The sequence below is a fragment of the Asterias amurensis genome, chromosome 5 (assembly GCF_032118995.1).
Source record: "Asterias amurensis chromosome 5, ASM3211899v1".
NCBI classification, from domain to species: Eukaryota; Metazoa; Echinodermata; class Asteroidea; order Forcipulatida; family Asteriidae; genus Asterias; species Asterias amurensis.
Window position 1 is genome coordinate 1,302,056 of NC_092652.1, and position 27,336 is coordinate 1,329,391.

Sequence of the window (27,336 nt, forward strand, 5' to 3'; positions counted from 1 at the left end):
CAAACATAATCTGCCTTGTCATTTTTGTCAAGTAATCTTTATATTTTTAAGTTATTGTATAATTGTTTATTTCTCTTAATATTTTTATATGGAGCTGGTCTGATATTGTAATTGCCTGCAAAGGATGATTAATAAAGAAGTTTTTTGAATTGAATTGAATTGATATGTTTCTTTCAATGAGGGGAGTCCCTCCATAGTCACATGCATTGTAGTACCCGTAGTAGTAGTGATCCAAACGGTTTTATAACTTTACCAGAAATTATGCGTTATTAAATTAAAATGGGCCCTCATATTAATAATAATGTTAATTTCTGAGACTGTTTAAGATCGAGATTTAAAGCAAGATTTAAATGATGTTTGCCATAATAATTGGAATATTGTATATCAAGCGGCCGGGCAAGTTAACCATTATTTTTTGCATAATCGACTCACACAAGTTTATTTTTCGACGCATGGACACGCTATGGCAACGTTACCGCAGTCTTTGATCCGAGCCTCCCACAGTGCATCAGTAAATTCTGTCATTGCGTTTTGTATTCACGTCGCCACAATGAAGAAAGTGGCAATCGCTGTCTCAGGTGTAAGCGCAAACGCAATCAATAAGAAAAATTGCTGCTGTGCAAACAATCGGACTATCCCGTCCTTGCTTTTCACGAACTGTTTTCTTTGTTCTTGAGTTTCCACCTTTATTTACAAAATGAAAGCAACATGACAGCGTAGATAGATTTTCAGTGGTAAGATTTTACCTGTTTTTATTTCTTAAAGTTATTAATTTATTTCAGTAAAACGAGTTTTTTCAAACCACACTTGGTCATTATTTTTTTTTATCTTGCCATTTTACGAAAACAAAATGGCCGACCCATTTAATTCTCAATTCAAGTGGATCCCTTTCAAGTTGACGATGGGTGACAGGTGGTTTTCGTTTCAGAAACTGGAAAAATTTCCGAATTCTGCCACTATCTCTACATTGATTTTGGAGCCCTCATTATCAAAAAAACTCAATGAATATCAGGCTCATTCAGTAAATTAGAATTAGGCCTATCTATCAATATAGCAATTTATTTCATGATTGAATTGAAGTTGAATACAAAAAAATAACGAATGATTGATAATGAAAAGGTGGTGGTGCATGCCTGGATGAAGAAATCATTTTCTCCATTTTCCATGATACACTGACTGAGACGGAGTGTCACTGACATTTGTCTTTCTCTGAAGTGAAAAGTGAAAAATGTTTGCATCATCCACCACAAGTGAAGAAAGGAATTTGTTTGATTTTGTGATGTTTTTTTGAAAAGTTTCCGTATCCTGCCACCAGTCCACTTGTTCATTTGTTATTAAAGAAAAATAGAATCTCATTCATGAATTTATTTTTGTGAAAAAGTGTTGACAGGATACGGAAAGCTTCCTGCAATTGGAAAAGTTTCTGTATGGCGCCACCACTTTTTCATTCGATATGAAATAATATAGTATCTAATTTACCTCAATGAGATATCCCTTTTTGTAAAAATGAGTGAAAAGGTGGTGGCGCCATACGGAAAGTTATCCTTGCAATGACCAAACTCTTTTGTGCATGGTCAAGGGAGGCGATTGCAGATGGAGCACCATTTGCACTACATCACAGTCACACTGTAAAATCATGTAATATAAATATAGACCTACTCATTTTAGTTTTGAGACTATTCCTAGAAATATGATTGTGAGGTTCATTCCACCATTGTCTCCAGAGTCAATAGCGGAACGAACCTCAGAATTCTAGGAGTATAACTAGACTATCTTAATTTTGAAATCTTTAAATTAGAAGGCAATAATTTTGATATTTTTTTAGTTTTAAGAGAAGTGCACTACTCATGAACTGAAGTCAACATCCGAGACAAGATGTCCGTTTCAGCTCATACTAGCACAGTCAACTTAAAGGCTCATCAAAACAAGGTCAACCCAAGCAATATCGTCAAGAAGGAGAAAGTGACAAATGTCAAGAAACAAAGGAAGCGCAGAGTGTCTGTTGGGAGTTCAGTCAACTTGGGTGGTGACAGAGTGAGTCCAAATCTTGTATCCTGGTTTATCTTAAAACGGTGATTCAATCCCACTTGGGAAATGTTTTTACTTTTAAACCCTAACTGCTTTATCTCTAGGCCAACTTGTCAACACAGTGACCTCTGAATCTAGCCCTTTGTTTGCGGTCTCCATGTTCTGTCAATATCTTTGTTCCGATTTTCTTTCAATGACGATTTAAAATTACTGTTGAATTTCAGCATTCTTCCTCATGGATTCGTCAAAACAACATCGAGATGCGAGAGTGCATCCGTTACACAAAAGCACCTTCCAACAAAAAGAACCCAGACCTGATGTGAGTATATTGTGTAAGCCTTCATTCGAAGAATTTGTGGAGTAAAGTATTTTTCTTCCAATTGCATAGAACATTTTTCACATTGTACATAATTTCTTTTTCTTCCAAACCCAGACCAGAAGATCCCAAATGCCAGTGCGGTAAACGGATGTCAAAACACGATGAGCGTTACCTCAAGAATCCTGATCCGAACAGTAAGTGGCGTGTAGAGACGCATACCCATGCTAGCGCCACCAACGCCTTCGGAGAGATAGAGTTCATAGGAGCTGCTGGTGCTGGTCCTAGCACAAAATTCCGAAAGGTTAGTGAGATCGACAATGAAGCAGTGCTTGTAAAGATTACTTGACTGTTGTTAAGAGCAGCAAGTTCAAGGTTCTGATGGTTAAGTCATCAGAATGTGGGTTCAAATCCAGGGTGTGACACTTGTGTCCTTGAGCAAGATGTGTACTTCAATTGCTTCTCTTCACCCAGGGGTATAAATGGGTAGATGCAATGGTAGAGGTTGATATTATGTATGAAAAAGCCACTGTAGTGCTACAGTTGCCCAGGGTTGTATACTCCTCAGGGAGCTGAGAAACATTTTAAAAAGGGATGTTATTGGCCCTATGACCAGTCGTGGATTTCACAAAGCGTTAAGACTAGTCTTTTCTCGAGTTAGGACGACTTATTCGTCCTACCTTATGACTCGCCATACATTTTTAATATCTCTTAGGACCAGTCCTGAGTTAGGACCAGTCCTAACTGTTCGTGAAATCGACCCCAGGGTACTAATGTAAAGCGTATTGACACCGTTATTGTAAAATGCGTTATAAGAACTTGTTACTATTTGTATCTATTGGTTTATTTGTTTTTTCTTGCTATAGTATGTACGAGTTGACCATTCCATTCATCCACGTACGTTAATGGATCTGATGAATGAACACTGGAATCTGGGTATCCCTAAACTTCTCATCTCTGTGACGGGTGGTGCAAGGAACTTCGCTATGAGTAACAAACTGAAGAACGTCTTTAGGAAGGGATTGATGAAGGCTGCGTTGAGCACAGGTATGTCTGGAGCAAAGGGTACAGCCTTTAAGAGAGTCAGGATGATACAGAACTGTTGAGAAAAATGAATGGTTGAAGTTTTGTATGGTGTTGATACAATACTGTGCAAGTCTTGAGCGCATTTGAACTTCTGGGACCAAGTTGATTTTTATGTGTGCAAATTCTGTTTCTCCGGATACTTTAGTTTTACATTGTTTAGTTTTGCAGTTTCTTGGGGAGGGGGGGGGGTGCTTATCAGGCATGCAACTACTCGGCTGATTCTCCTCTTTCTTTTTTCAAAACACTGTACAAAAGTAAAGTGTGATCAGCCATGTCCTCCGTTTTGCAATTATAAAGTGTTTGAACATAGCATCAGTAGCTTTCCCAGTCACATAATGGATCAGTAGCTTTCCCAGTCACATAATGGAGGAAAGGTCACTTATAAAATAGCTTCAGAAACTGAATAAACTTTCTGTTCTATTCCAGGTGCGTGGATCATAACTGGAGGAACCCATGCAGGGGTCATGAAGTACGTAGGTGAAGCTGTGAGGGATTATTCCCTGCTAGGAGGGGGAACTCAAGGGAGCGTTGTAGCCATTGGATTTGCATCCTGGGGAGCCATTGACCAACGGGATGGACTCATTGATGAAAAGGTAAGTGACTGCTCTATGTTCCGACAACTCAATATTCCTATAACCCTATATTCTGATAACCCCTTGTGATTTACACTAGGGCAGAGCTGTGTAATGATAGAGGTATGACGGCTAACATTAAAGGATTTTGGTACTTTTTGTAACAAACCACAATGTCCACAGATTTATAGTAGAAAGCACTCCTTAAAATATTAGTTGCTAAGGTGCTATAGTTTTTGAGAAATGAGTAAAAACATTGTTTTACTCATTTCTCAAAAACTACAGCACCTCAGCAAGTAATATTTTCAGGGAAGTTTTCTACCATCATTATCTTCAAACTTTAAGTTAAGTGTGAATCTGTAGACATTGGGTTTTTTGTCCTACAAAAGGTACATAGACCCTATAATGAAGCCACCTCGGTCCAAAAAAACATGTGTGAATTCCTTTTTCTGAATCTATATTCCTTAGATGGGAATCGTTTCTTAAAACGTGTATACATTACCAATAGCTGATAAGGTGCTTCTTACTAACTAAGATTTGTGGTCATTAATTTTTTGAGTAATTACCAAAGGCATCATCCCTTTAATTAAGTGATCTTTTCTGCTGAAGCAACTCCATGAAATTTTGACCCAAGTGTACCAAGTTATCCAAGATGTTGACTTAATTTTCTCTTTGTATTGTGCTGTGTATCTTTGAGTCAGTGTTGGTCTAGCCCTATCTCCCATACTTTCAGGATGTGAACTGCACCAACCCTCGACAACGCCATGGTCAACTTAAAGACCTGTGTCCGTGCTTTTCAGGTTGAACCTTTGACCTCTTGTTGCTGTACTTGCATGGCATTTAATATTTATTGTTTGCATGTTTGTTTGTTTATTTGTTTGTTTTTTCCCCTTTTAATGTTTGCATGTGATGATGATTCTAACTGTTCAAAGCTCAGTAGCAGTTTGGACCGGTCGGAAGGTATTTCTGCTTCTGAAGTTTAGATCCATGGTATCTGTTTGAGAGAGAACTGTCGGGATTGGGATGTGAGACTCATCACGAGCCTCTGTTAACTGTACTTTTTTGACCCAAAATTGGTTGGCAGCATGTGAGAAGTTATGCACAAATTATTTGCTTTTAAATAACAATTTTGCTTAGTTACAGCATGCATGTTTTCCAACTAATAACTGTGAATGTGAAGACATATTTTATTAAAAGTTGTAACTAAAATAACAAATCTGTTTACTAATCTCATTTTAAACTGCATAAATCCCTTTTCCAATTTTTTTTGTTTCCATAGGACACAGCAGTGTAGAGCAAAACTAATATAAAAAAAAAAGAATGGCATTCAATTAACACCCTTTTTTCGCAATCAACAGGGACGTTACCCTGCCGACTATCGTATGGACACCAAGCACCCCAAGGGAGTGCTGCTAGATCCCAACCACACCCATTTCATCCTGGCGGACAACGGCACAGAGGGACAGTTTGGGGTGGAGATTAAACTACGAGGCAAGATGGAGAAAGAAATCTCAGATCAGAAAATGTCTGGGGTAGCAAGTGAGTGGCCTGCCTTAGATTTGTTCTGGTTATTAATATACTAATATACCCCTGCCTTAGATTTGTTCTGGTTATTAATATACCCCTGCCTTAGATTTGTTCTGGTTATTAATATACCCCTGCCTTAGATTTGTTCTGGTTATTAATATACCCCTGCCTTAGATTTGTTCTGGTTATTAATATACCCCTGCCTTAGATTTGTACTGGTTATTAATATACCCCTCAGATAACTATGGTTTTGAGTGGGAAACAAAAAGGAGGTGACAAAGTGTTTACGCTATCGTTTCAAACCGGTAGGCTCGTGGCCTTGAGCTGAAGGAGAGGTCTTATTGCTCGACTGCGACACTGCAAGGTTTTAAAAACCTATTTTTGACTGAGTCACCCCTCTTTTATTTCTATTCATAAATACTTTTCTGTTTAACGCATCAAGAAACCGTTACAGAAAATATCTGACGGTTTAGACTTAGCTTGCCTCTACTCTGGTTTGAAATTTTATCCATGTTGAATGCGAAAAGGTTCTCGCTTTCTGGTATGGTTGGCTGCAGATTGCTCCACAGCGACTTGTAAACCAAATGGTTAATGTTCAAAATGGTTTAGCTATATTCAAAATGGTTTAGCTATATTCAAAATGGTTTAGCTATATTCAAAATATAAGACCAATACATGCACACTTTAGATATGTAAATGTACATGTATGTGTCTTATATTTTGAATATAGCTCTGCATTCCTAATAATAAAATCAGCGCATTGAGACGATTCTGGGTGTAATAATGCACTATATAAGAACTGTGTATTATTCCGTTAAAAAAAAAGTCCTCTGAGATGTTCAGAGTTCTCTTATCAACCACTAAAGACAAATTGATTTGTCTTTTTTGTGTATAGATGTCTCTGTTCCTGTGGTGTGTGTCGTCGTGGAAGGAGGTCCAAACACCATAGCCACTGTGTATGAAGCTCTCATGAATGGCACCCCAGCTGTTATATTAGCTGGATCAGGAAGAGCCGCCGATATCCTGGCATTCGCATTCCAGAGGGCGCCGGTTGTTGAACGCATAAGGAAGGATAGTGCAGGGAATACCCGTAAAGAGTAAGTGTCATGGAATGCTTGCAGTGCTTAGGGAACGTTTCAAAGGTCAGAGCGGTAGGAATTTTTCCAATTTCTATCTATTAAATCGTTTGCATTACCTGGTGCTAAAAATATAGGGTTTCGAACTACCTCTAGCTACTGGGCAATCTCAGTGGTCTAGTTGCTCTAAAAAGCTGTGGGTTTGAATTCTAGCCCAGTTATATGCCTGTGTTTTTTCTTCATTTGACGTAGTGTGGCAGTCATAACTTATTGGTGTAAAGGCCAAAATGGGGATACTAAAGTCAAGTGAATAATAAATTTTTAAAGTTTCAAATGAATTAACTCATGTTCATTCATATGTTGAAATATATTTTGCGTGGTTTCAGGTTCTTTTACAAAAATACGTGTTTTAAAAATGATTTTCCTTCAGAACTTCTACAAAGATCTGTAGTTTTTAATGAGTATGACACTGTTCTCTTGTCTTAACTTTTCTTGATGATAGAAAACGAACGGTAATAAGTGACTCGCTGTCAGTCCGTCTTGCGGCCATGCTCTCTAAGGAGTTTGGTGATGCTGAGCTAGACACTCATCTGACGCGCATCAAGGAGATGTTGAACAGAAGACACTTGATCACCGTCTACGAGCTCGGAGCTGGCGCGGATAAAGCCGATATTGACAGTGCTATCCTGCATTCTCTATTAAAAGGTACAACTCACACCAGGCTCAATTTTTCACAAGGTGCTTGCTTCTATTGAGTGGAATACAACAGTATAACCAATCAAGATCCATTGTTTTAGCTTGACACTTTGATCATTGTTCCAATTTGTCCTTTGGGTCTCGTGGCTTAGGGCTGTGGACTCTTGTTCTATCGTGTACAGAATGTTTGTTTGAATCCTGGCCTGGTCAGTCAAAACAGGGCACATCGCTTTGGGAGGGCACATCGCTTTGATAACAGTTTTTAAAACTTTTGCCTTACCCTGGACGGCCCCTGCCAACAAAGAATTATGTCCGAAGATTTAAAATAAAATAAAATAAAAAATAAAATAACACTTGTGTCCTTGAGCAAGACACTTTATCATAATTGCTTCTCAAATGGGTACCGTGCAGTAGCTGGGGAGTAATGAGCAATGGTCTGGTATTCTGAAATATAATCAGTCGCTTAATTAAAGCCGGATATAAACACCGGCATGATGACCCATGGTGGCTCAGTTCAGATGCATGGCGCGTTCAAATGACCAACGCCAAACACTCACAGACACTTGAATGCCAGATTGTGAGAGCACCGCTGCGTGTTGCCTTCAAGAGAGTTTTGCATCCTCGGAAGCGAACTAGTTGAACAATTTAATTAAGACTAATTCCACAGTACACAATAGGCCTACATGAGGGTTTCAAATAGTACCAGCTGTACAATCAGAGGAAACTGGTGCACCTTATGCTAGCCTGGAAGGTTTGGTACTTTGTGGAAGTCTCAGTGTATTGGAAGTCTCAGTGTATTGGAGGGCACCAGTGTATTGGAGGGTACCAGTGTATTGGAGGGTACCAGTGTATTGGAGGGTACCAGTGTATTTGAGGGTACCAGTGTATTGGAGGGTACCAGTGTATTGGAGGGTACCAGTGTATTGGAGGGTACCAGTGTATTGGAGGGTACCAGTGTATTGGAGGGTACCATGTGTATTGGAGGGTTTTAAAAGCATGAAATTTCTTAAACCCTCCAGCTTGTAAAGGTATATTTGTTGTGTTTATTTCACAGCCAATAAAGGTCGCGTACAGGACCAGCTGCAACTTGCACTGATCTGGAATCGTGTTGATGTCGCAAAGAGGGAAATCTTTATTGAAGACAGAGACTGGAAGGTAAGTTTGGGTCCTCAGGTTTGAATTATCCCATCACTCAAGTTTTGCTAATTAAATGTGAGCATTAATTGACCTTATAAAATGTGAGCATTTATTGACTGAAAGATTTGTTGTTGGTTTGAATCCCACTTGAGTAATAATAAGCCTGTGGTTTTTTTTTTTTTTTTTTTTTTTTTTTTTTCTCGAAGTACTCTTGGAAATTACTGAGTAAATATTGCTCAAAATACATTGGGGTAAGGGTAAAACACAAATATTCTTCACCCTGATGTCATTTTAATATCTACTGCTGTGGTATCCTCTGCTAATATGTAGGGTATACTGCTTCTAGCTACTGGGCAAGTTCTAGGACTTGAAGGTTACACTGGACCATCCTGAAACAGAGGAAACCTCCTGTTTTCTCACATTTTTTTTAACTAAATTTGTTGAGCAACATCCCAATTGGTTTTGTACACAAAATCAAATTGAGAATAGTCTCTGGTATGTTACTTTACTGGATTCCTTTTTTATTAAAGTCCTGTGTTTAAATGCATGGGTGTATGTGTAAGAAACAAAGTGCAACACAATTCCGCTCTTTAATTATTTACAACCTACTCCTCGGTTTGGTATATTTTTATCCTTCTGCCGGACCAACAATGACACAACTAATATTTCTTGTTCTTGACAGAAAGGAGAACTGGATGCTGCTTTGCACTATGCATTGTCCAATAACCAAGTGGACTTTGTCAAGTTATTCATGGAGAACGGAGTCAGCCTTAAGGATTACTTAACAGTCAGGGAGCTTACTCTTCTTTACAACGAGGTAAGAAAGTTTGGATCCTTTCTCTAACATCTCAGGATCAATTTCCTCTAGTGTTGGCGTGTGAAGTAATCATTTCAATAGAACGTTCTAATGAGAGATTTTGGAACGCTAGATGGCAGCAGACTTGCCAGGTAAATTTCCATTGTTTACGTAGTTCTGAGTAAGCACACATTACCAAGAACAATGGATTTACCTGGTAAGTCTGCTGACACCTAGCTTCCCAAAATTCACCAATAAGCCTTTTGAGATATGGCGGACACAATGCTACAACACTATTAGGTTTGGGTAAATTTGTGTGTATGCACCAAAACCAAACACTACACTCCTATCACGTCAGCCATACCTCAAAAAGGCTAATTGGATCGAATAAGTAATCGGGTTGGCGTAGTGGTATCTTTCCTAGCCTTCCACCTCTGGGACCCTGCAGCCGATTTCATGAAACACTAGGATTAATCATATCTTGAGTTAGGACGGGTAAACATGAAGCTGGTAAATTACTCATAGAAAGCGACTGAATACTCTGAAACTTATTTAACTCAAATTTGTTTGTATTTTTTCTACCCATTTTAGATTAAACCCAACACGCTGATTTATGAGCTCCTTGACAAAGTCAGAGGAAAGGTAAGACTAAATAAGTGTTATGTAACAAACAGTTGAAGTCGATTTTGTTTAACACAAGTAGTTATCACCAACTACACTTTTATTAACATGAACATATTATTGGTTGTAGAGATAAGACCAAATGTCTTGACTAAATTACTCCTACAGGTTAAATTCAGTCAATTTAGTGTGAAGTTATGCCATTTTGTTAACATAGTTTACACGGAAGTTCACACTCATCGACATTGGCAAAGTGATTGAAGAGTTGACAATGGACACGTATGAGCCCCTCTACATCCGCAACGCGACCAAGTATTTCCTGACTGAAGAAGAGATACTTGGAGAAGGTACCATCGCCGGCGAGGAGGCATTTGAAACCGGAGCAACGAAGAATGGCGTGGCCACCAAACGACAGGGCAAAAAGACTCAAACTGGGCGCAAGGGTAAGAAGAGATAAAGACTAATAAAGACCTTACAAGTCTTTCGCGTACACAAACATTAGGACCTGTTTGAATGCGGGATTTGTTTTCCTCGCATGTTGGAACAATGTACATGGGACCAAAGTGGTCCCGAAAATTGTTGAATACGGGCAAGACTTGCACGGTCTATAAACCTTGCTAATATCAAGCGTGTTTGAAACTTTTCACTTTCAAGTACTGCAGTTGGAAAAAGATTTCACTTTTTATCCCCAAGAATTTTAAATCTGAGAAGTGTTACTGACTAACTTTTATCATATTGTGTATTTCATTTTTTGCATTTCTCTTCTTCCTGGGTGGACATATAACCACTCCACGTTTTCAGCAATATCTCAATAGCACTACCACCTTTCAAAATGACATTTTTTACATGTTAGTTTTATGGTGTATACCTACAACTATTGAAACAAATGGTGGGTTCCAATTACCAAACATACACAACTCCTATTAAAATGCCTAATAAATGCACGTTTTATTTCGTGACTCCTTTCAGATTTTGGTCACAGCTTCAGTGACCGATTTGTCAACCCTGTTCGTGAGCTCTTCGTGCTGTCTGTACTGCAGAATCGTTCGGAGATGGCGCACATGTTTTGGGAGGAGAGCAGTGACGCAATGGCAGCTGCTCTATGTGCCGGGATGTTTCTTAAGACGTTGGCAAGCAAGGAAGATGATGTTGATCAGAGTACTGCAATGAGAAAGCATGCTGAGTAAGTCATCATACTTTTTTTTTTTTTAAATAGGTTGGATGTTTTCTTATTTTGGGGGAGGGGCCACAGGGTTGTTACGAACTTACACTGATTTTATGGGAACATTGTCAGTGTACCACAAAAGGCTATCATTGTCTGATAGCCATTCACAGTGTGTCATTGTCTGATAGCCATTCACAGTGTGTACACGGTGCATTTTCACATTGTTTGTCAACAAAGATGGCGGACAATGACGTCATGTGCAATCTATCTATTCCACAGGGAGTATGAGGAGCTAGCCATAGGTGTGCTGAATGAATGCTACAATGATGACCCTGAGCGGACCTCAGTCGTTCTGGTCAGAGAACAAGAAGAATGGGGCAACGTCACCAATCTGGCAACGGCCAAACACGCTGAAAACAGGAACTTCATTGCCCACTCTGGAGTGCAGAATCTACTGACGGAGATCTGGAATGGCAAGCTGTCTGATGAGAACAACTACTGGCTGGTGGGTCTTTTTGGAAATTTTCAGTCAATGGAGGAGCTGTCATGCTGTTTCACTGTATGATAAAAGTACCCTTAAATATCATATTATAAAACATTCTTTAAGATGTCAGGAGTCATTCAGTTTTTTATTTCCTTTTCCTACTAGCTGTGGCTGTGCATGCTATGTCCGCCGATCATCCCCTTAATTGTCATCTTCCGAGAAGACGAATCTGAAGAAGTAGAAGCACCTATGTATATGCCAAGTCAAAGTGAAAAAGTGGTAGGTTATTATTTTTAGTTTTACCCACGCACACCGATGTGTATTAGCACTGTATACTCAGGCGTGAGCTCTCTTTTTTCCACAGAGCTCGGGAAAGTACTGAGTATACAGTGCTAAGACACATCAGTGTATGTAAAACCAAAATTAATATTCTTTATCCACGATGCAAATTTCCATCTATTAAGTGGTAGGTTCATATCTGTTTGCTTATTAGGACTTGAAATACCGACTTACATGTAAAATTCTGTTAAGCAGCTTTATGAAATTCACAATTTTTTTTTTTTTTTATGATAAAGAACTGACAATAACCTGCAACTAAACAAAGCTGACTTAGCAATTAACATACCTCTGCCATGCAAGGAATTCATACAGTTTCCAAGCCAGTTAAAAGGTAAAATAAAAATCTTGAACACAGAATCAGTAGATTGTTTAAGTATTTTGCACCATTCGTTGACAATGTTGAAGATTTATTGCTTGTCTTTAAGTTACATGTCATCTTCTTATTCTCACATCACGATGTATGCAATCCTCAAGATGACATGTTGGTCCCAAAAAATCTGTATAAACAACACCCAACTTGCATAGCAAAAGGAAGGGCTGCTTTTACCCCCCCAAATTATCGCTGATTTTTTTGTTTGTAACCTCTTTTTTTAACACGCGTGGCAGATTTTGCCGTTTCATCTAGAGGGCGACAAACTAGATAACGGCATGCAGGTGGTCCATGTTACTAACGACGAGCCAGAGAGCATAACAATGAGGGATGTTAGTCCAGGGGTTGGCTCCTCATCAAGTAGAACACGGTAAGAGGACAAGCTTCAAAACTTATCCCTCCATACCAGCCTGCAGGCAAGCAAATCTTCTGCAGATTTCAAGGTTTTATAAACTAGAAATCCATCGTTATAAAAACTTGTTATCCAATTGGCTGTGCGCTTAGCATTGTGCACTGGAAATCTAAGTTTGTTGAAGTTTCCTCATATTTTGGCTGAAGAGTTGCATGCCTGAGCCTGATCGCACACTCTGTTCCAGCTCAGACACAAGAATTATCACAAAACGTCATTTGTTCCCTGTTGCTAAGTTTTTGTATGCAGGTATTGTTGCTGTACTTTGTGAAATGGCCGAATAAATAATAATAATAGTTTGAATGTTGATCTTACTATTTAGACTTTGTGACGGGGATGACGATGCAGAAAATGGTGCCAATTACGAAGAGACAGCCGATATTGATATTATTGACAGCGGCAAGGAACTAGTCTGGTGGCAACGATTCACACTGTTCTATGACTCTCCTCTTATTACCTTCAGACATAACGTGGTGAGTTGAAAAATAGATAATTCAAGAATCTTGGTCATTACCCAGGTATGGTTCTACATTACCTGCAGCCCTTTCAGTGCCAAGGTCACACATGCCACTTTATTTTATTTATTCCGAAAGCAACGTTATCGTACATGTTTAGTATTTTGTTTTTTTGAGCCGTTCCTCATAATGTTTTATTACCATCAACAGCTCTCCATTGCTCTTTAACAAGTTAGTTTTTTATGCTATCAATTGTTTTGAGTTGTTACCAATAGTGTCCAGTGCCTTTAATGAGGGTTTTTTTTTCATGAGGCTATTTCTTCTTCTTTTTAATGAGCTATTTCTTGTTCTTTTCTCCTCAGGCGTCGTTCTTTTGTTTCCTAGTTCTGTTCAGTTACATTATCATGATGCGGTTCACCATGGAAGTGACTAATTATGAGATTGCTTTGTACGTTTGGGTCTTATCGCTCTTCCTGGAAGAGCTGAGACAGGTGAGTTTGGACCACAATTAGGCTTTGAATTTCATCCATGTATTGTATACCCACTATGAATCACTTGGCTTCAGTTGCTGATTGTGTCTATGAACCGTATCGAATATCTCGTTAGTATTCAAATACCTGCCCGCAACATGGTGTCTGTGTGCGTTTACATATGCGTGCGTGTGCTGTCATGAAAATCAAATCGAGATCGCTGCGTGCTACATTGATGTATGCATTTAGAGGAACATACGGTCTGCCCTACAATATAGCCACTTCCATACAACAACAATGGGGTTACTTGATACACTCTATTTGGACATGGCCTAAGTTTAAAATGTCTTTTTGTTTGATTTCCTGACCAGGTCGCCCAGGGTGAGTCAAACAGCTGGCGGATCCGGTTCATGTATTGGATCTCAGAGTATTGGAACATAGTGGATCTATCCACCCTGGTGGTATTTAGCATCGGAGTATCCCTACGCTTCAGTCAAGAAACCTTGGACGCTGCCCGGATCATCCTGGCCATTGACTTGGTCATCTTCTACGTTCGAGTCCTCCAGATTTTTTCCATCCATAAGAATCTTGGACCAAAGCTGATCATGATCCAACGAATGGTATGTGGAAGTGTTACAGAAGAGTTACTGCATAAACCAAGAGCAAGTTCGAGTGCGCACATTTAGTCCACCAGTGGTCGACCACAGAGTAGCAACGCACATGCGCAGTGACATACTCACCCGAACGACTCGTTGGTAGTCAACCTTCCACCTTTTCGCTAAAGTGTCACTGGTTCCCTTCTGCGCTTAACACATGTTAGAATGGAACATGCTGTTGGGACCAGTGAAGAAACCATGGGCTCGAGGCTGGCTCCAAATGGTTGACCACAGTAGTCAACCAATGGTCGACCAGCCTGGGTTCGAGTCAAAATGGTCAACCTTTAGTTAACCATTGTGCACACTCGAACTTGCTCCAAGTGGTGCATCCCGCTTGTGCAAATGTTGCAAGCTTTTGCCATGGTTTTCAGTCAACTTCGGGAATGAGTTCAGGTATTCCGCCAAAGTTCGGGAACGTTTGCAACAGATGGCGAACATATTGTAGAGGTGTGCACACAAAATGGCCGCACCAAACATAGTTATGAGTTGGCCAAGAAACAGCCAAGTGGAGGACATTGTTTTGTTGTCATAAAAAATCTTAAGAGTGTTTTTGTCAGTAGTGGGTAGTGCACAGCAGTAGGGAGAAGTTTCCTTATGGTTTTTTTGTAATGGTTAGAAAGGTGGCTCTATAAAGTTTTATGGGGTGTCTTGCCCGAGACGTGTTAGACTTCCGTTCTGTAGTTTACAGACATTGGTCAAAATCCTGTCCTAAGTCTCGACACCTGTTTCCTTGAGCAAGGTACTATGTTTCTTTCCTCCCAGGACTAGAAATAGGAACCTGCGAGAGTTGAGGAGTAACCTGCATTGGACTGGCATCCTGCCCAGTAGGAAACGATCTAATCGAATAGATAGGGGATATAGATAGAATCTCAGTTGTTTAATTCCATGAAGCGGGATATAAACACCTGTTTCAGCCCCAGGAGTAAGTGGCAACATGTCACATCAGCGAAGTGTAGCCCTCAACTTGAAGTGGCCAGCCAGCCTTGTGATGTAAGGCGATATCTCATAAAAATATAAAACTAAATTGAATACAATTTTTACAAATTTCTTTTCCATTTTTTATTTCTCTATCTTTATAGATGATTGACTTGTCGTTCTTCCTGTGCATTCTGTTTGTATTTATGATGGCGTACGGCGTTGCATCTCAAGCAATCCTCAATCCTAACAGCACAACATTTGGGGATCTCTTTTACGGGGTTGTCTACAAGTCTTACTTTCAAATCTTCGGCGAACTGTTTTTGGAAGATATTGCAGGTACAAGATATAAGAGCTGTATTTTTTTATTTTTAGTTTTTCATGCAAGTTCGCCCCTAGTAAGGCTGTTTAAAACCTTGCAGGGTCACGGTCGTGCGATAAAAGACCGAGTTGAAGGTCTTATCTAATAACCATGACCCTCCCAGTTTTGCATCGGGTAAAAAGTACTGAGTATACCACAGTGCTATCACACATTGGTGTACATGTGTTTATAGGTAAAACAAAAATTAATATTGAAGATTGTTTTGCATAATTTGTGCCTAATTTGCCTTTGTTTGGCCTTCATTGTAGGCACAGTCGGCTGCTATGGTGCTAATGCAACAGAAGCTGCAGCTATGGGAACAAACCCTTGCCTTGGGACATCCACTGTTGGAGTCATCTTATTAGCAGTGTACATGATGATGAGTAATGTCCTGCTACTCAATCTACTCATCGCTATGTTCAGGTCAGAGTTCATTACTTCTATGGGAAGATTCTATTGTCTCGCGCAGTTAACAATAACATCATTCTTATTAGCGCATTTTACAATAACGTATTAATGAGCTTTATATTAGTGCCCTGGCTATTGGGCCGATACAACATTCCTTTTAATCTTTCTCAGCTCCATGGGGAGTATACAACCTGGGCAACAATATAAAAGCCTACACCATGTGTACATAAGTCAACCCTTGTACTCGATTCAATATTGGAGGATTTGAAACTTTACATGGTGGAAATACGATATGGAAAGGTTTGCGCTAACACCATGTAATGACTATCTCTAATGAGTTGGGGTGGTTTTGAAAAGTTTCAACCTTTCGATCAGTATGCTCTGATCGTCCTCTGGAGAAAGCAGAGCATACTGATCGAAACGTCGAGTTGAAAACAACTCATTAGAGAGAGTCATAACATGGTGTTACCGCAAACCTTTCCATAGCAATTAAATATTCCTACTTTTTTCCCAATGACCCAATATCATAGACCTTTTCGCAAATACCATTGCGCAAGCGCAAACTATCAAGCTATCAGGTGCATGCTGGTCTAGCTAGTTATCAAATTTGATTGCTAGCCAGTTATGCCTGTTAATAGGGCTTTGAATCTCGGGAGTTTTTTAAGATTTTAGGGGTGGGGGGAACTTCTGTACAAGAGGAAAATAGTGTGTTGAAATATGGGAGTATTTTGGGGATACCACTGCACCATATCTGCTATTTACTTTGGGGATACCACTGCACCATATCTGCTATTTACTTTGGGGATACCACTGCACCATATCTGCTATTTACTTTGGGAATACCACTGCACCATATCTGCTATTTACTTTGGGGATACCACTGCACCATATCTGCTATTTACTTTGGGGATACCACTGCACCATATCTGCTATTTACTTTGGGGATACCACTGCACCATATCTGCTATTTACTTCAAAGGTATTGATATTACTGTGCCAAATAGTCTGGTGCAAGATTTAGTTAAGTGACACACAAGGCATTGAACACTCTACATTAGATGTATGTATGGTGACAGGTCACCAGATCTTGACTGGTATCTCTGGTCTTTTCTTGAATCGCAGCTATACCTTCTCAGCAATTCAAGAGAACACTGACGTCTACTGGCGGTTCCAACGCTACGATCTCGTCCAGGAATATTTCACTCGGCCGCCCTTCGTCCCTCCATTCATAATCATCTCCCATGTCTTCTTGGTGGGGCGCTTCATAATACAAAAGACCTGTAAAGTCTGCCTGAGGTACCGATCGGGAGAAATGAGTAAGTACAAGCTGGGAGTTTCATCTTTGAGAATGGAAGGCCAGTTTTCATTTACCAAAGGGCACTTCCAATTGTCATTCTCTCATTGAAAATGTATTTGAAAACTGAAACTGAGGGGAAAAACGTAATCTGAGCTGATTTTCAGGCGACAGACAAACTAGTTAATAGTAACTACTTTTGATGGTAATGTAAACTTTGTCATCCTCCCGTTAGAATTGTTTGTGACCTTTGAAACAACCAAAACAAGTTCACTGAGCTAAGTTTCATGTGACTGACAAACTTGACATCAACTATATAGCAATGGTAGTTCCTTTACCCTCAACCCAACAAGTTTACTTTGATGTTAGGAAATTACATCTTAAATCTTTACATTTCTTCACAGAGCAAAGAATTCCACAAAGTAAAGTGAAACAGATCGTTTTGTGGGAGACCATCCAAAGCGACGAGTACATCGTCAAAGAAAAGTTGAGACTTTCTGAAGACATGAGCGTCCAGGTCAAATCGACATCAGAGAGGTGAGCGTTTTTTCTGACCAGTAAAGGAGAGCAACTTTGACACCTTCAGACCTTAGACAGCTCCCACAACGGCCCATCCATGGCAAATCAACATAACTTGAGAAATTACATTTTTTAAAAGCAAGTACAGAGAAGAGCTGTTTTGCCATACAAACGGGATGAAAGTGTAAAAAGAGGCTGAGATAGGACTTGATTTATTCATATCCATACATAGCATGCATAGTATGCTTTTGAAACTTTAAAATACTAAAAACTCCCTCAAATTACCAAGATCTGATATGAAAACAAATTGTGATTTTGGTGTCCACGCCTTCTGTTACCTTTGATCTTTGCCTGGAGGGTGAATCCGATATTGTGAATGTTTCTTTCCAGAGTTGAGGATCTACTTGGGAAGATGGATGAACTCTTTGCCGATCCTGAGACAGGGATGCCGTCAAGAGCTTTAGGATTACTTGGTGAGAAGGCCATGGAGGAAAGATTGAATAGACTAGAGGACCAGGTAAGATGAGATTCTGTTCTAACTTTCTAAGAAGGCTAGGGTTGAAACCGAACAAAAGTCTAGGGTCTGGCGTTAACATAACTGCAGATTTTGGCAATATCTTAAACAACCCAACTACCTTTTGAGATGAAATTTCCCCAGGTTAGTTATATTGTATACATCTACATTTAAACAAAGTTAAAACAATCAAACGGTTCCAACAACTAGAGGTATAGTTTGCCTTAAACCCCCTCCCCCAAAAAGTCTGCTGTAAACCTAAGTTTGACATTTGTTCTTTGTTTAAGATGGAGCGAACCAATCAAGCAATGGATTGGGTGATTATGGCTCTTCAAGGAAACCAGTTAGGAGTCAAAGCTAGTCCACCAGAGCTTAAGGAAATCAGACCAAGGCTAGGTGAGCAAATAATTGTGTTGCATCTTTAATCGTTTCTGTATGATCTTTATATAGGCGACGTGACCTGTGACATCACATGTTTACAAAAGAGCCACAGAGCCTGGACTATCTGCAGGCAGGATTTGAACACAACCCAATGAAACAAAACATAAGATCTTATATTTTATGGAGATTGCACTGTCTAATTCCTATCCACTTTTGATATGATCAAAAGGGTCACATCTCAAAACTTGTCCAGCTTTTACTTTCTTAACTCTTGGATTTATGTGGAAATTATGACACAAAATGTCAACTTTCCCATATGACCAGTGCAGTATCTTGCCTGTCAGAAAATCCAAAGAATGTACAAGGTCCCACTTATTGTAAACAAAGGTCACATGGTCTATAAGAACACTGAAACAAGTTCCCTGAAAAGTAAACAATCTGCCGATGTTCTGATGAAGAAATTTAACAATCTCCATAATTATGGAAACTTGTTTTCTATTATGTTGAATGCTATTTTAAATATCTCCCTCTTTGTTGTAAAAAATCTCCCTGATTGCAGCATGGAAGAATGTGAAGAATTCTAGGGTAGGGAGGGACATGAAATTAGGCCCTGACTATAGGGTGTCATGGTGGAGTGGTTTAGAGCATCAAATTCAAGTTGAGGTGGTTAAGTCATCAGAGTGTTGGTTTGAATCCCGAGCAAGATGCTTTACAATAATTGCTGCTCTGAAAAGCCACATGAGCGCCTTGGCAGCTCAGGGCTGTATACTCCTCAGGGAGCTTAGAAAGATTAAAGCAATGTGAATAAGAACTAGTTATTATTATCTTTATTATTAAGTAGGATTTGAAACTTTGCATGATGGAAATACAATATAGTAAGGTTTGTGGTAACACCATGTAATGATAATCTTTAATTGAGTTGGGGTAGTTCTGTAAAGAACCGTAGGTTTCAACTCGACAATTCGAGTAGTATCTGATCGTCTTCTGGAGAAAGCTTGACTCAGATACTGCAGTTAGTTAGTTAGTTATTATTATTTTTTTATTATTATTATTCCACTTTCTTCTTTGCAGCTGAAGATAACTTTGATGATGAGCCTGAAGAGAGAAAAGTTCCCACGACTCTGGAAGAGCTGGGCATTACACTTCACCAGAAGGCTCGGTCCAGTCCCTACCCAGGGACAGCAATACGAAGGTTTCCTGTACCTGATGATAAAGTCCCATGGGAGGTTAGTGCTGAAGAAGAAAAATAACTTGACAGATGTTAAATTTGCATCGGGGGAGAAAGAATATTATCTTCCACTACGCGCTTATCCTCAATCAGATGCTCGAACCAGTCTCATAATTTGACAAATGTGTAATTTTTTCTCAAAGCATGTTACTATATATTATGTCTTTAAATGTAATGCATTGTTTCTTAAATGTAGCATCAGGAGATCAACCTGATTCCCATTAATTTAAATTGTTTCTAAAATCCAGAAGTGGCGCTACATTTCAAACTTCTTTTCGTTGTTTTCTTTATCGTTTATTTTTATCAGTGTGTTTTTACCTGTAAGATTAATTAATGAAATAATTTCAAATAATGAAATAAAAACTAGCCTTTATAAATTTTCATTCCAAATTTCATTCCAAAGCTAGTACTGTTTTTGAGATATTGCTGAAAACCTTGAGTGGTTATGTACAAGAAAAATAACCAACAATAGGAATCTGTAATCTGAGAAATGTTACTGAGGGTAACAGTTCCCAGATTCAAATTTTGGAGATTAAAAACTGATATATTTTCAATAACCACTTTTCTTCAAAGTTAGTTGATTCTCAACTTACTGTCCAAAGCTGCTGCATGTACTTTTATACAAGTTTTGTTTCCATTAATTTCAAGAGTGATTGCCGAACGTATACCTTCCCTTTAAAGCTGTGACCTTTGATCCCCATTTTAGAATAATAACCATGGTTACAAGCCAATCAGTTACACCCATGACTGTGTTCTGGCCATGCCACACTGGGCAGATAAGGATCTCCTGCAGTTCAACAAGAATGAAAGACCTGTCTTGAACTTCAACACCTACGACAAGGACCTTAAGGTGGACCGGTGCAGCTTCTCAGGGCACTACAAAATCATGGATGGTATTCCACAGTAAGTCTTTGGGAGGCAAGGAGGAGGGAGGGGGGCGTTGTAACTAAAGGAAGTAACTTAAAAAAAAGGATCATAGATCGTAATATTATGGTGATTTGAGCCATTTTGCGTGTAAGATTTTAATATTATTGTTTGGTACAATGATGTGCTTGATCACAAGTTGCCACTTAAATTTAAATTCCTGTTTTTGTTTTTCGTGTCCTTTCACTCTGTTCTTTTTTTTATCACCTCCACAGAAATCCACGAGGTCGCACTGGAATGATCGGCCGTGGACTGCTGGGTCGGTTTGGACCCAACCACGCTGCAGATCCAATCGTCACAAGGTATAACAACAATCTAAGACACTAGAGTCTTACAGGACCAAAATCTTATTAGAGAAGTTTCTTTATATTGAAGAAATGGCAGTGACAGCTGAAAACTTTGGTAGTAATCTGTCAGATACAACCATGGAGAAAACTCTTTTGGGAGATAGGTAGACCGGCAACATAGGGCTAGATAGCTCAGTGGGTAGAGCAAGGGTATAATTAATCCGGAGGTTTTTGGTTCAAGTCCCACTGCAGTCAATTTTTCTTTGTTCAAACCCAAATTGAATTATAATGAATACATTTTGTCAGATGGAGAAAGACGTCCGATGGAAGGAAAATGGAAGACAATGGATTGATGGTCTTGGAGTACATCGCTATTCAGAGGAAGGATAATCAACAGTGGGCCATACCAGGGGTAAGGAGAGAAGGGAAAATGCCTCGGGTGTGAGAGTTGATTGTATGAAATAGAAAAATGGTGTCACTTTCTACATTTTATTTTATTTGTTTTAAAGCTATCTCTACCATAGTCCTTTGTAGGTACGTTGTTCACCCTGAGCTTGAGTGGTCTAGTTCACTGGTGTTGTCAGCTGCATAGAGTGTGGGTTAGTCTTGGTGCAAGATGTTTCTCGTTTCCTTATCACGCACACCACGGCCAATTCACCGACAGCGCGCGCAACGACTCACCTGACTTATAGTCCACTCACCGCCCCCGGAGAAATGTCTTGGTCCGTGTGCATGTTTGAGTTATGTGACCTCACATACATATTCAACGTGTGGGTCAACAAAACACTACGCACGCGCACAACTGGAAACAGACAAGCGGGCCAGCCTGGTAGTAACTTGCATGCACCCGACGTGTCAAGTAAAAAGCCTCGCTGCATCATGCTACGGCGGGAACCCGGGGATATACACACCATGTGCGTTTTGTTGTGCATGCAAAGGCGATCACTGATCTTTATGTTATTATTAATTAGAGATCAGCGGTTGCGATCGATTGTTAGAGGGAAGAAATTGTCAGTCAATGAAAAAATACTATAACAATATTGCTGACCGCATCGGCAAGACTCGAGGAGTCGGGTGTTTTATTTGCGGATGAGAGAACTTGTAACTTGTATGGGTATATTTGCACATTATTTCGAAAATAAAGAAAGATATCCTGCATGGCTATTAACTATAAAGCACAGTTTTGGGCGAAAATTGTCCTCCATTACATGTCACGTCTAATTGTGGCCAAGTGTGTCGGCAAAGGATATGTCTGACATGTACATGTACCTTCTTGTACACATGCACACGGTACACAACCTAATGCCAACGTGGTGTTGTGTCTTGGCTTCTTATCTTCGCGAAGACGTGTCAAATTACTCATAGGCTTAGATATTTAATGGTGGTCGACCACCGGTTGATTTTGATCAAGCTGTGTGAGTATGATACGGAAGTTTCGGATGTAGTGTTTAGTTTTTTTCTGCATAAAAAGTACTTTCAGGCACTGTGACCCTATAATTATTTGTACCTTCAAAGTTACCATTTGGACTAAGACTAAAAATGCCAGAAAATCCCATGTTCGTGTACATCGATCTATTTTTGTTAGCTCTGTTGCTAAACATCCTCGTTCATAACATTTTAAGATTCCATTCCCCTCAATTAATTGCACTTACAAAAATTCTCAAAATCTTCCCTGAAAACGTATTTTAGGGCAAACTAAAATTCGTACATCGTTCAGCAGCAATCATGTTTACAAAAATTAAAAGACGAACGTAATTACACAAGCCCTACACACCAACTAACATACGAGGAAGCCTGGCTGTTTCTGGTTGCGTTGCACCGAAGACGTACAGATACCAGACTGGGAAATTATGCTGATACTGCTACGTCAGAGTTATGCAGGCCTAGCGCAGCACGGCATGATCGGAATGTGCTCGGAATTTCCCGAGCGATCAGCACACGGACCAAGACGTTTCTCCGGGGGCGGTGAGTGGACTAAAAGTTAGGTGAGTCGCTGCGCGCACTGTCGGTGAATTGGCCGCGGTGTGCGTGATAAGGAAACGAGAAACGTCTTGCACCAAGACTAAGTGTGGGTTAGAATCCCAGTCATGACACCTGTGCTATTAAGCAAGGCACTCAACCAGTTTGGTAGAGGTAGTGCATTCTGCTTCAAGAGGTAGTGCATTCTGCTCTACCAACCTGCAGCCGATTTCACAAAATGCTGCACAAGTTGACTTGTGCAGTTTCGTGAAATTGGCTGCAGGCTCCTACATGTACAGTGGATGACACTTAAGGCCCGGTCCCACTGCAGCGATAACGAGAACGATAACGATCACAACGCAAAGAGAACGCGTTCTATTGGTTGAATTGCTCCATGCAGAATACGCACATGCTCATTCAACCAATAGAATGCGTTCTCTTGGCGTCGTTATCGTTATCGTTCTCGTAATTGCTGCAGTGGGACCGGGCCTTTATGCCTACATCCTTTACAGACTTTGTGTGAAGGGGTTAACCCTGTTTCAGCCCCAGGAGTTTGTGACAACGTGCCCCTAGGTTGTAGTTGATCTTGGTCAATTGGCAAAAGTGAAGCCCTATCCTTGCAGTGGTCGTCTATGGCCTTGTAGTAAAAGGCGATCTCTCATAAATAAACTTCAAAACACTGATTTTGTTCAGGGTATGGTTGAGCCAGGAGATGTTGTTAGTGCCACACTCAAGAGAGAGTTCAGCGAAGAAGCTCTTGGATCAATGGAGAAAACACAAGAAGAGATTGAGGCAATATTAAAGAAGATTGACAATCTATTTAAACATGGTGTGGAGGTAAGAAGGGTCAAGGTTCTAGTAGTCAACCCTCCTACTATTTGACCATTCATTACTATCCTTTGTGAATGAATTTATACAAATAACCTGCCTACTGTCTGACCATTCAATATCACCCACTGTGAATACATTTTCACAGTTCACAGTCAACCCTCCTACTATCTGACCATTCAATATCACCCATTATATTTGTTAATTTGATACCATGTAGTTAATGCATCTTCACAGTACACATTTGACACTCTTACTGTCCAACCCATCCATTCATGATATGTGGTAAATGCATTATGGGTATAATTCTGTGCAGAGAAGTGGCACCAAACAAAACCTGTTAAGTTGAATGGTTTCAATTGATTGGCCAATAATAAATACTCTAGAAGGGTTATTGTAATGAAAGGGGCGGACATTCTTAAGGGTTACAAACTTTTATTGATTTTGTCAGGAAATAACAGGCACCAAGATTCTTTGTGTTTTTATTTTTTACTAGCAGAACTCTTTATCACTTACATGTATGTCAAAGGTCAAGTGAGAGCGCTAATCACCTTTTTCTTTTAATTTTCGAAATCTGTGGTCTCAGATCTACAAAGGGTACGTTGATGATCCGCGGAACACAGACAATGCGTGGATGGAGACCGTGGCCATGAACTTCCACGATGAAGATGGAACTTCAGTTGGTGTACTAGAATTAGAGGTGAGTGCATCATTTCTTTCCTTTCAAAGATATAGTAACATGATGGTCCAAAACAACTAATTTCAAATTCTATTATTGTAAGTATACATTAGCCTTTTTTCATATGTATTGCCTTGTTGTGTATGTAATGTTGAGAATTGTTGTACAATGTTAATATGGCTTCTTGTTGTCAGTGTAGAAACAAATATACTTCGATGCTGTTCTATTCTATTATCAGAAATGCTGGATTTATGTAAAATCAAGTTAATGCCACGCAGTTTTGTGCTCTGGACTCAAGGTCTGGTGGCTGAAGCCTGGTTCATGTTTTCTGCGAACGCTTCATAGAAAATTTTCTTGCGCCACAATTGGAAAGACAGCGCATTCCAGTATCGTCATTCTCATTCGCACAAAGTATGAACCAGGCTTTAGTCATCAGGGTGTGGGTTCGAATCCAGGTCATAACACTATGTATGTTGTCTATGCAAATTGTACATTATTGTCCTTTTACCTCTTTGACGTCAGAAATTGAATGGTTTTTTTTAATGTGGACAATAATTGCATGTATATACTTGGTAGCGCAGGGCTCAATTTCACTTAACAATTTAGATATATGTATCTTAAGATTAGTTCTAGATATTGCCATGGTGATTTGTAATGTGACATCACCGCTCAAATTACTGCACATTGAATGATTCTTAGCTCAATGAAATCGAGACTGAGGGCTGTTTACTTGACTTGGTTTCTAAAGCGATCGATCAATGCTCTTATTTGACAGGCTGGTGATGACGCTCAGGGTGTTCGATGGCAACGAGTCAGCTCTAAGATTCCTCTATTTGCGAGTCACCAAGCAATGCTGAGGAAGGTTGCCGAGTTACACAATGCTGCCTTCTAGAAGTCACATCATTTCCTCCCTCCCTTCCTAGTCCCCTCTGATTGACACAAAAACATCCCAACCCATCTTCACACACCCAACCCCACCCAACCGCCACCCTCCCCTAACCCATCAAGTATCCCACCACCCCCCATCCACACCCAACCCCAAACACTCTATCAGAGACCTTAATAACTTGCCTCAATGGGGTTCAGTATAATAAAAATGCCCCAGTCCCCACCACCCCTACCCCTACCCCCTACCTCAATGTAGTGAAATTCAAAGGACAAATCAAAAGCTGGGGAAATTATCCCCCCCCCCCACCTCTGTTTTCTAAAATATTGCCTTACAAAATCTGACATCCCCACCCTGTTGCTCCATAAAGGTGAACAAATCCCCAAGGAGTGACAGAGGACTTGGGGAAGTTGATGGTTATATATTACCAAGCATCTTGTCAGGCCAGTGACTTAGCGTTTTTGAGGGTTGCAGGTCTCGTTTTAACAATCTGTCAATTTCATTCGGGAATGCTAAAAGTTCTGGGGATTTTGTTTATTCAGTAATAACACTGAAACCTGTACATTATATGTCTTTGTATATCTCTGGCCTTTTCTAAGGGCAAAGTTTGTGCTTTACTGAAAATGCAGAATAATTGGCCTTATTTAGTCAGGTTTTCATGAGTCGTTTTTTGTGAAAACCACATTCACAACGTGTCTTTCAGACTGCTTAAAAATGTTGAAACTGCTAAAAAGAAATAGTGCCTTAAATTATTTGACCTCATTTGAATATTGTCCACAAAACTGAATAAATTTACCTAATCATCCATGAGTAACTTTTCACGATTTTTAGCTGTTTTTTTAATCGTATTTTGTAAATATTGTGCATCAGTATTTTTGCTTAAAGGAACACGTTGCCTTGGATCGGTCGAGTTGGTCTTTTAAAAGCGTTTTGTAACCGTTTGCTACAAAATGCATATGGGTAGAAAGGTGTTGTAAAAGTAGAATACAATGAACTACACAAATATGCCTCGAAATTGCGTGGTTTCCTTTTTATCTGGTGCAATAACACGGTCGTTCATTTATGGGAGTCAAAATTTTGACTCCCATAAATGGCCGACCGTGCTAGTTCGCGTGTAAAAGGAAAACCGTACAGTTTTGAGTGATACTTGTGTGGATCATTATATTCTACTTCTAAAACATCTTTCTAACCATATGCATTTTATAACAAACGGTTTCAAATGCTTTTTATAGACCAACTCGTCCGATCCAAGGCAGCGTGTTCCTTTAAGATTCTAAAAAATGATGTTTGCTGTAGGTATCATCATTTAAAACAGTGGCCTTGATTGGCTAAGGCCGGAAGCTCAAAAAGTAACAAAATATCAAACATCTTGTCTTTCAAATTGTGTGATGTGTGCAAGAATATTAACTTTAAAATGCAGAATATTTATATAGTAAGTTTCATTAGTATTATTTTCTTCTTTTTTTCGTGTGAATCTATCTACCTATTTTTCTAAAGACAACTTACTTTTAAATCTTTTTTAGAACAAAAGGCAAAATAATTTTGTAAATAATTACTATTTTTATAGCAGATGTGTCATTTATAAGGTTTTTTCTCGATTTTGGAATTTTCTTAAAGACACCTTGAGACTTCTTGAAATAAGTAGAGCAGTCACCACTACAGTTGGACAAGAATTGTTCCACATTTTGTTCCACATTTTGTTCCAACTTGTAGAGTTTGTATTATCTGGGGTTGGGTCCCAAAATGACTCAAGGAAAGTATGGAGTTTACAGTGCATGACACAACAAATAATTATGTTTATCCACAATAAACTTTGATTATGCTCAGAGTTTACTGTCAACTGAGATAGTTATTGTGAGAAATGTTTTTTTTTCCAGAATTCAGTTTAAAGCAAAGTATGAGATTTATGTAACTTTTATATATTTATCGACAAACTTGAGATGATTATAA

At 39.4% G+C, this 27,336-nt stretch overlaps 1 protein-coding gene across 2 annotated transcripts; it reads left to right on the forward strand.

Annotated features, from left to right (window-relative positions):
• The first annotated feature begins 605 nt into the window (after nt 1–605).
• On the forward strand, nt 606–26,341 carry LOC139937665 (transient receptor potential cation channel subfamily M member-like 2). Of its 2 annotated transcripts, XM_071932914.1 has the most exons (33): nt 606–734; nt 1,826–2,034; nt 2,253–2,347; nt 2,462–2,648; nt 3,211–3,391; nt 3,857–4,023; nt 5,361–5,541; nt 6,425–6,626; nt 7,108–7,310; nt 8,356–8,456; nt 9,121–9,255; nt 9,826–9,876; nt 10,073–10,298; nt 10,825–11,038; nt 11,300–11,525; nt 11,670–11,783; nt 12,450–12,583; nt 12,945–13,095; nt 13,440–13,568; nt 13,919–14,167; nt 15,283–15,457; nt 15,749–15,902; nt 17,010–17,203; nt 17,586–17,718; nt 18,091–18,217; nt 18,502–18,610; nt 19,667–19,821; nt 20,530–20,726; nt 20,963–21,049; nt 21,341–21,446; nt 23,687–23,830; nt 24,408–24,521; nt 25,276–26,341. In XM_071932914.1, exons 2-33 carry the CDS (start codon nt 1,876–1,878, stop codon nt 25,390–25,392), a joined length of 4,917 nt encoding a protein of 1,638 aa, XP_071789015.1. In that variant the 5' UTR covers nt 606–734; nt 1,826–1,875; the 3' UTR covers nt 25,393–26,341. The 2 variants fall into 2 exon arrangements, with proteins under 2 accessions (XP_071789015.1, XP_071789016.1); XM_071932915.1 differs by lacking the exons at nt 606–734; nt 1,826–2,034; nt 2,253–2,347; nt 2,462–2,648; nt 3,211–3,391 and adding an exon at nt 4,736–4,802 and having other exon boundaries at nt 3,887–4,023.
• Nucleotides 26,342–27,336: the final 995 nt, after the last annotated feature.

What these genes read in the sequence shown, in the direction of transcription:
- LOC139937665 (XM_071932914.1), top strand. Translation starts at nt 1,876, where the DNA reads ATGTCCGTTTCAGCTCATACTAGCACAGTCAACTTAAAGGCTCATCAA. An exon ending in GTTTTTGGAAGATATTGCAG is followed by an intron (nt 15,458 to 15,748) that starts GTACAAGATATA and finishes CCTTCATTGTAG; the next exon opens with GCACAGTCGGCTGCTATGGT. An exon ending in CTACTCATCGCTATGTTCAG is followed by an intron (nt 15,903 to 17,009) that starts GTCAGAGTTCAT and finishes CTTGAATCGCAG; the next exon opens with CTATACCTTCTCAGCAATTC.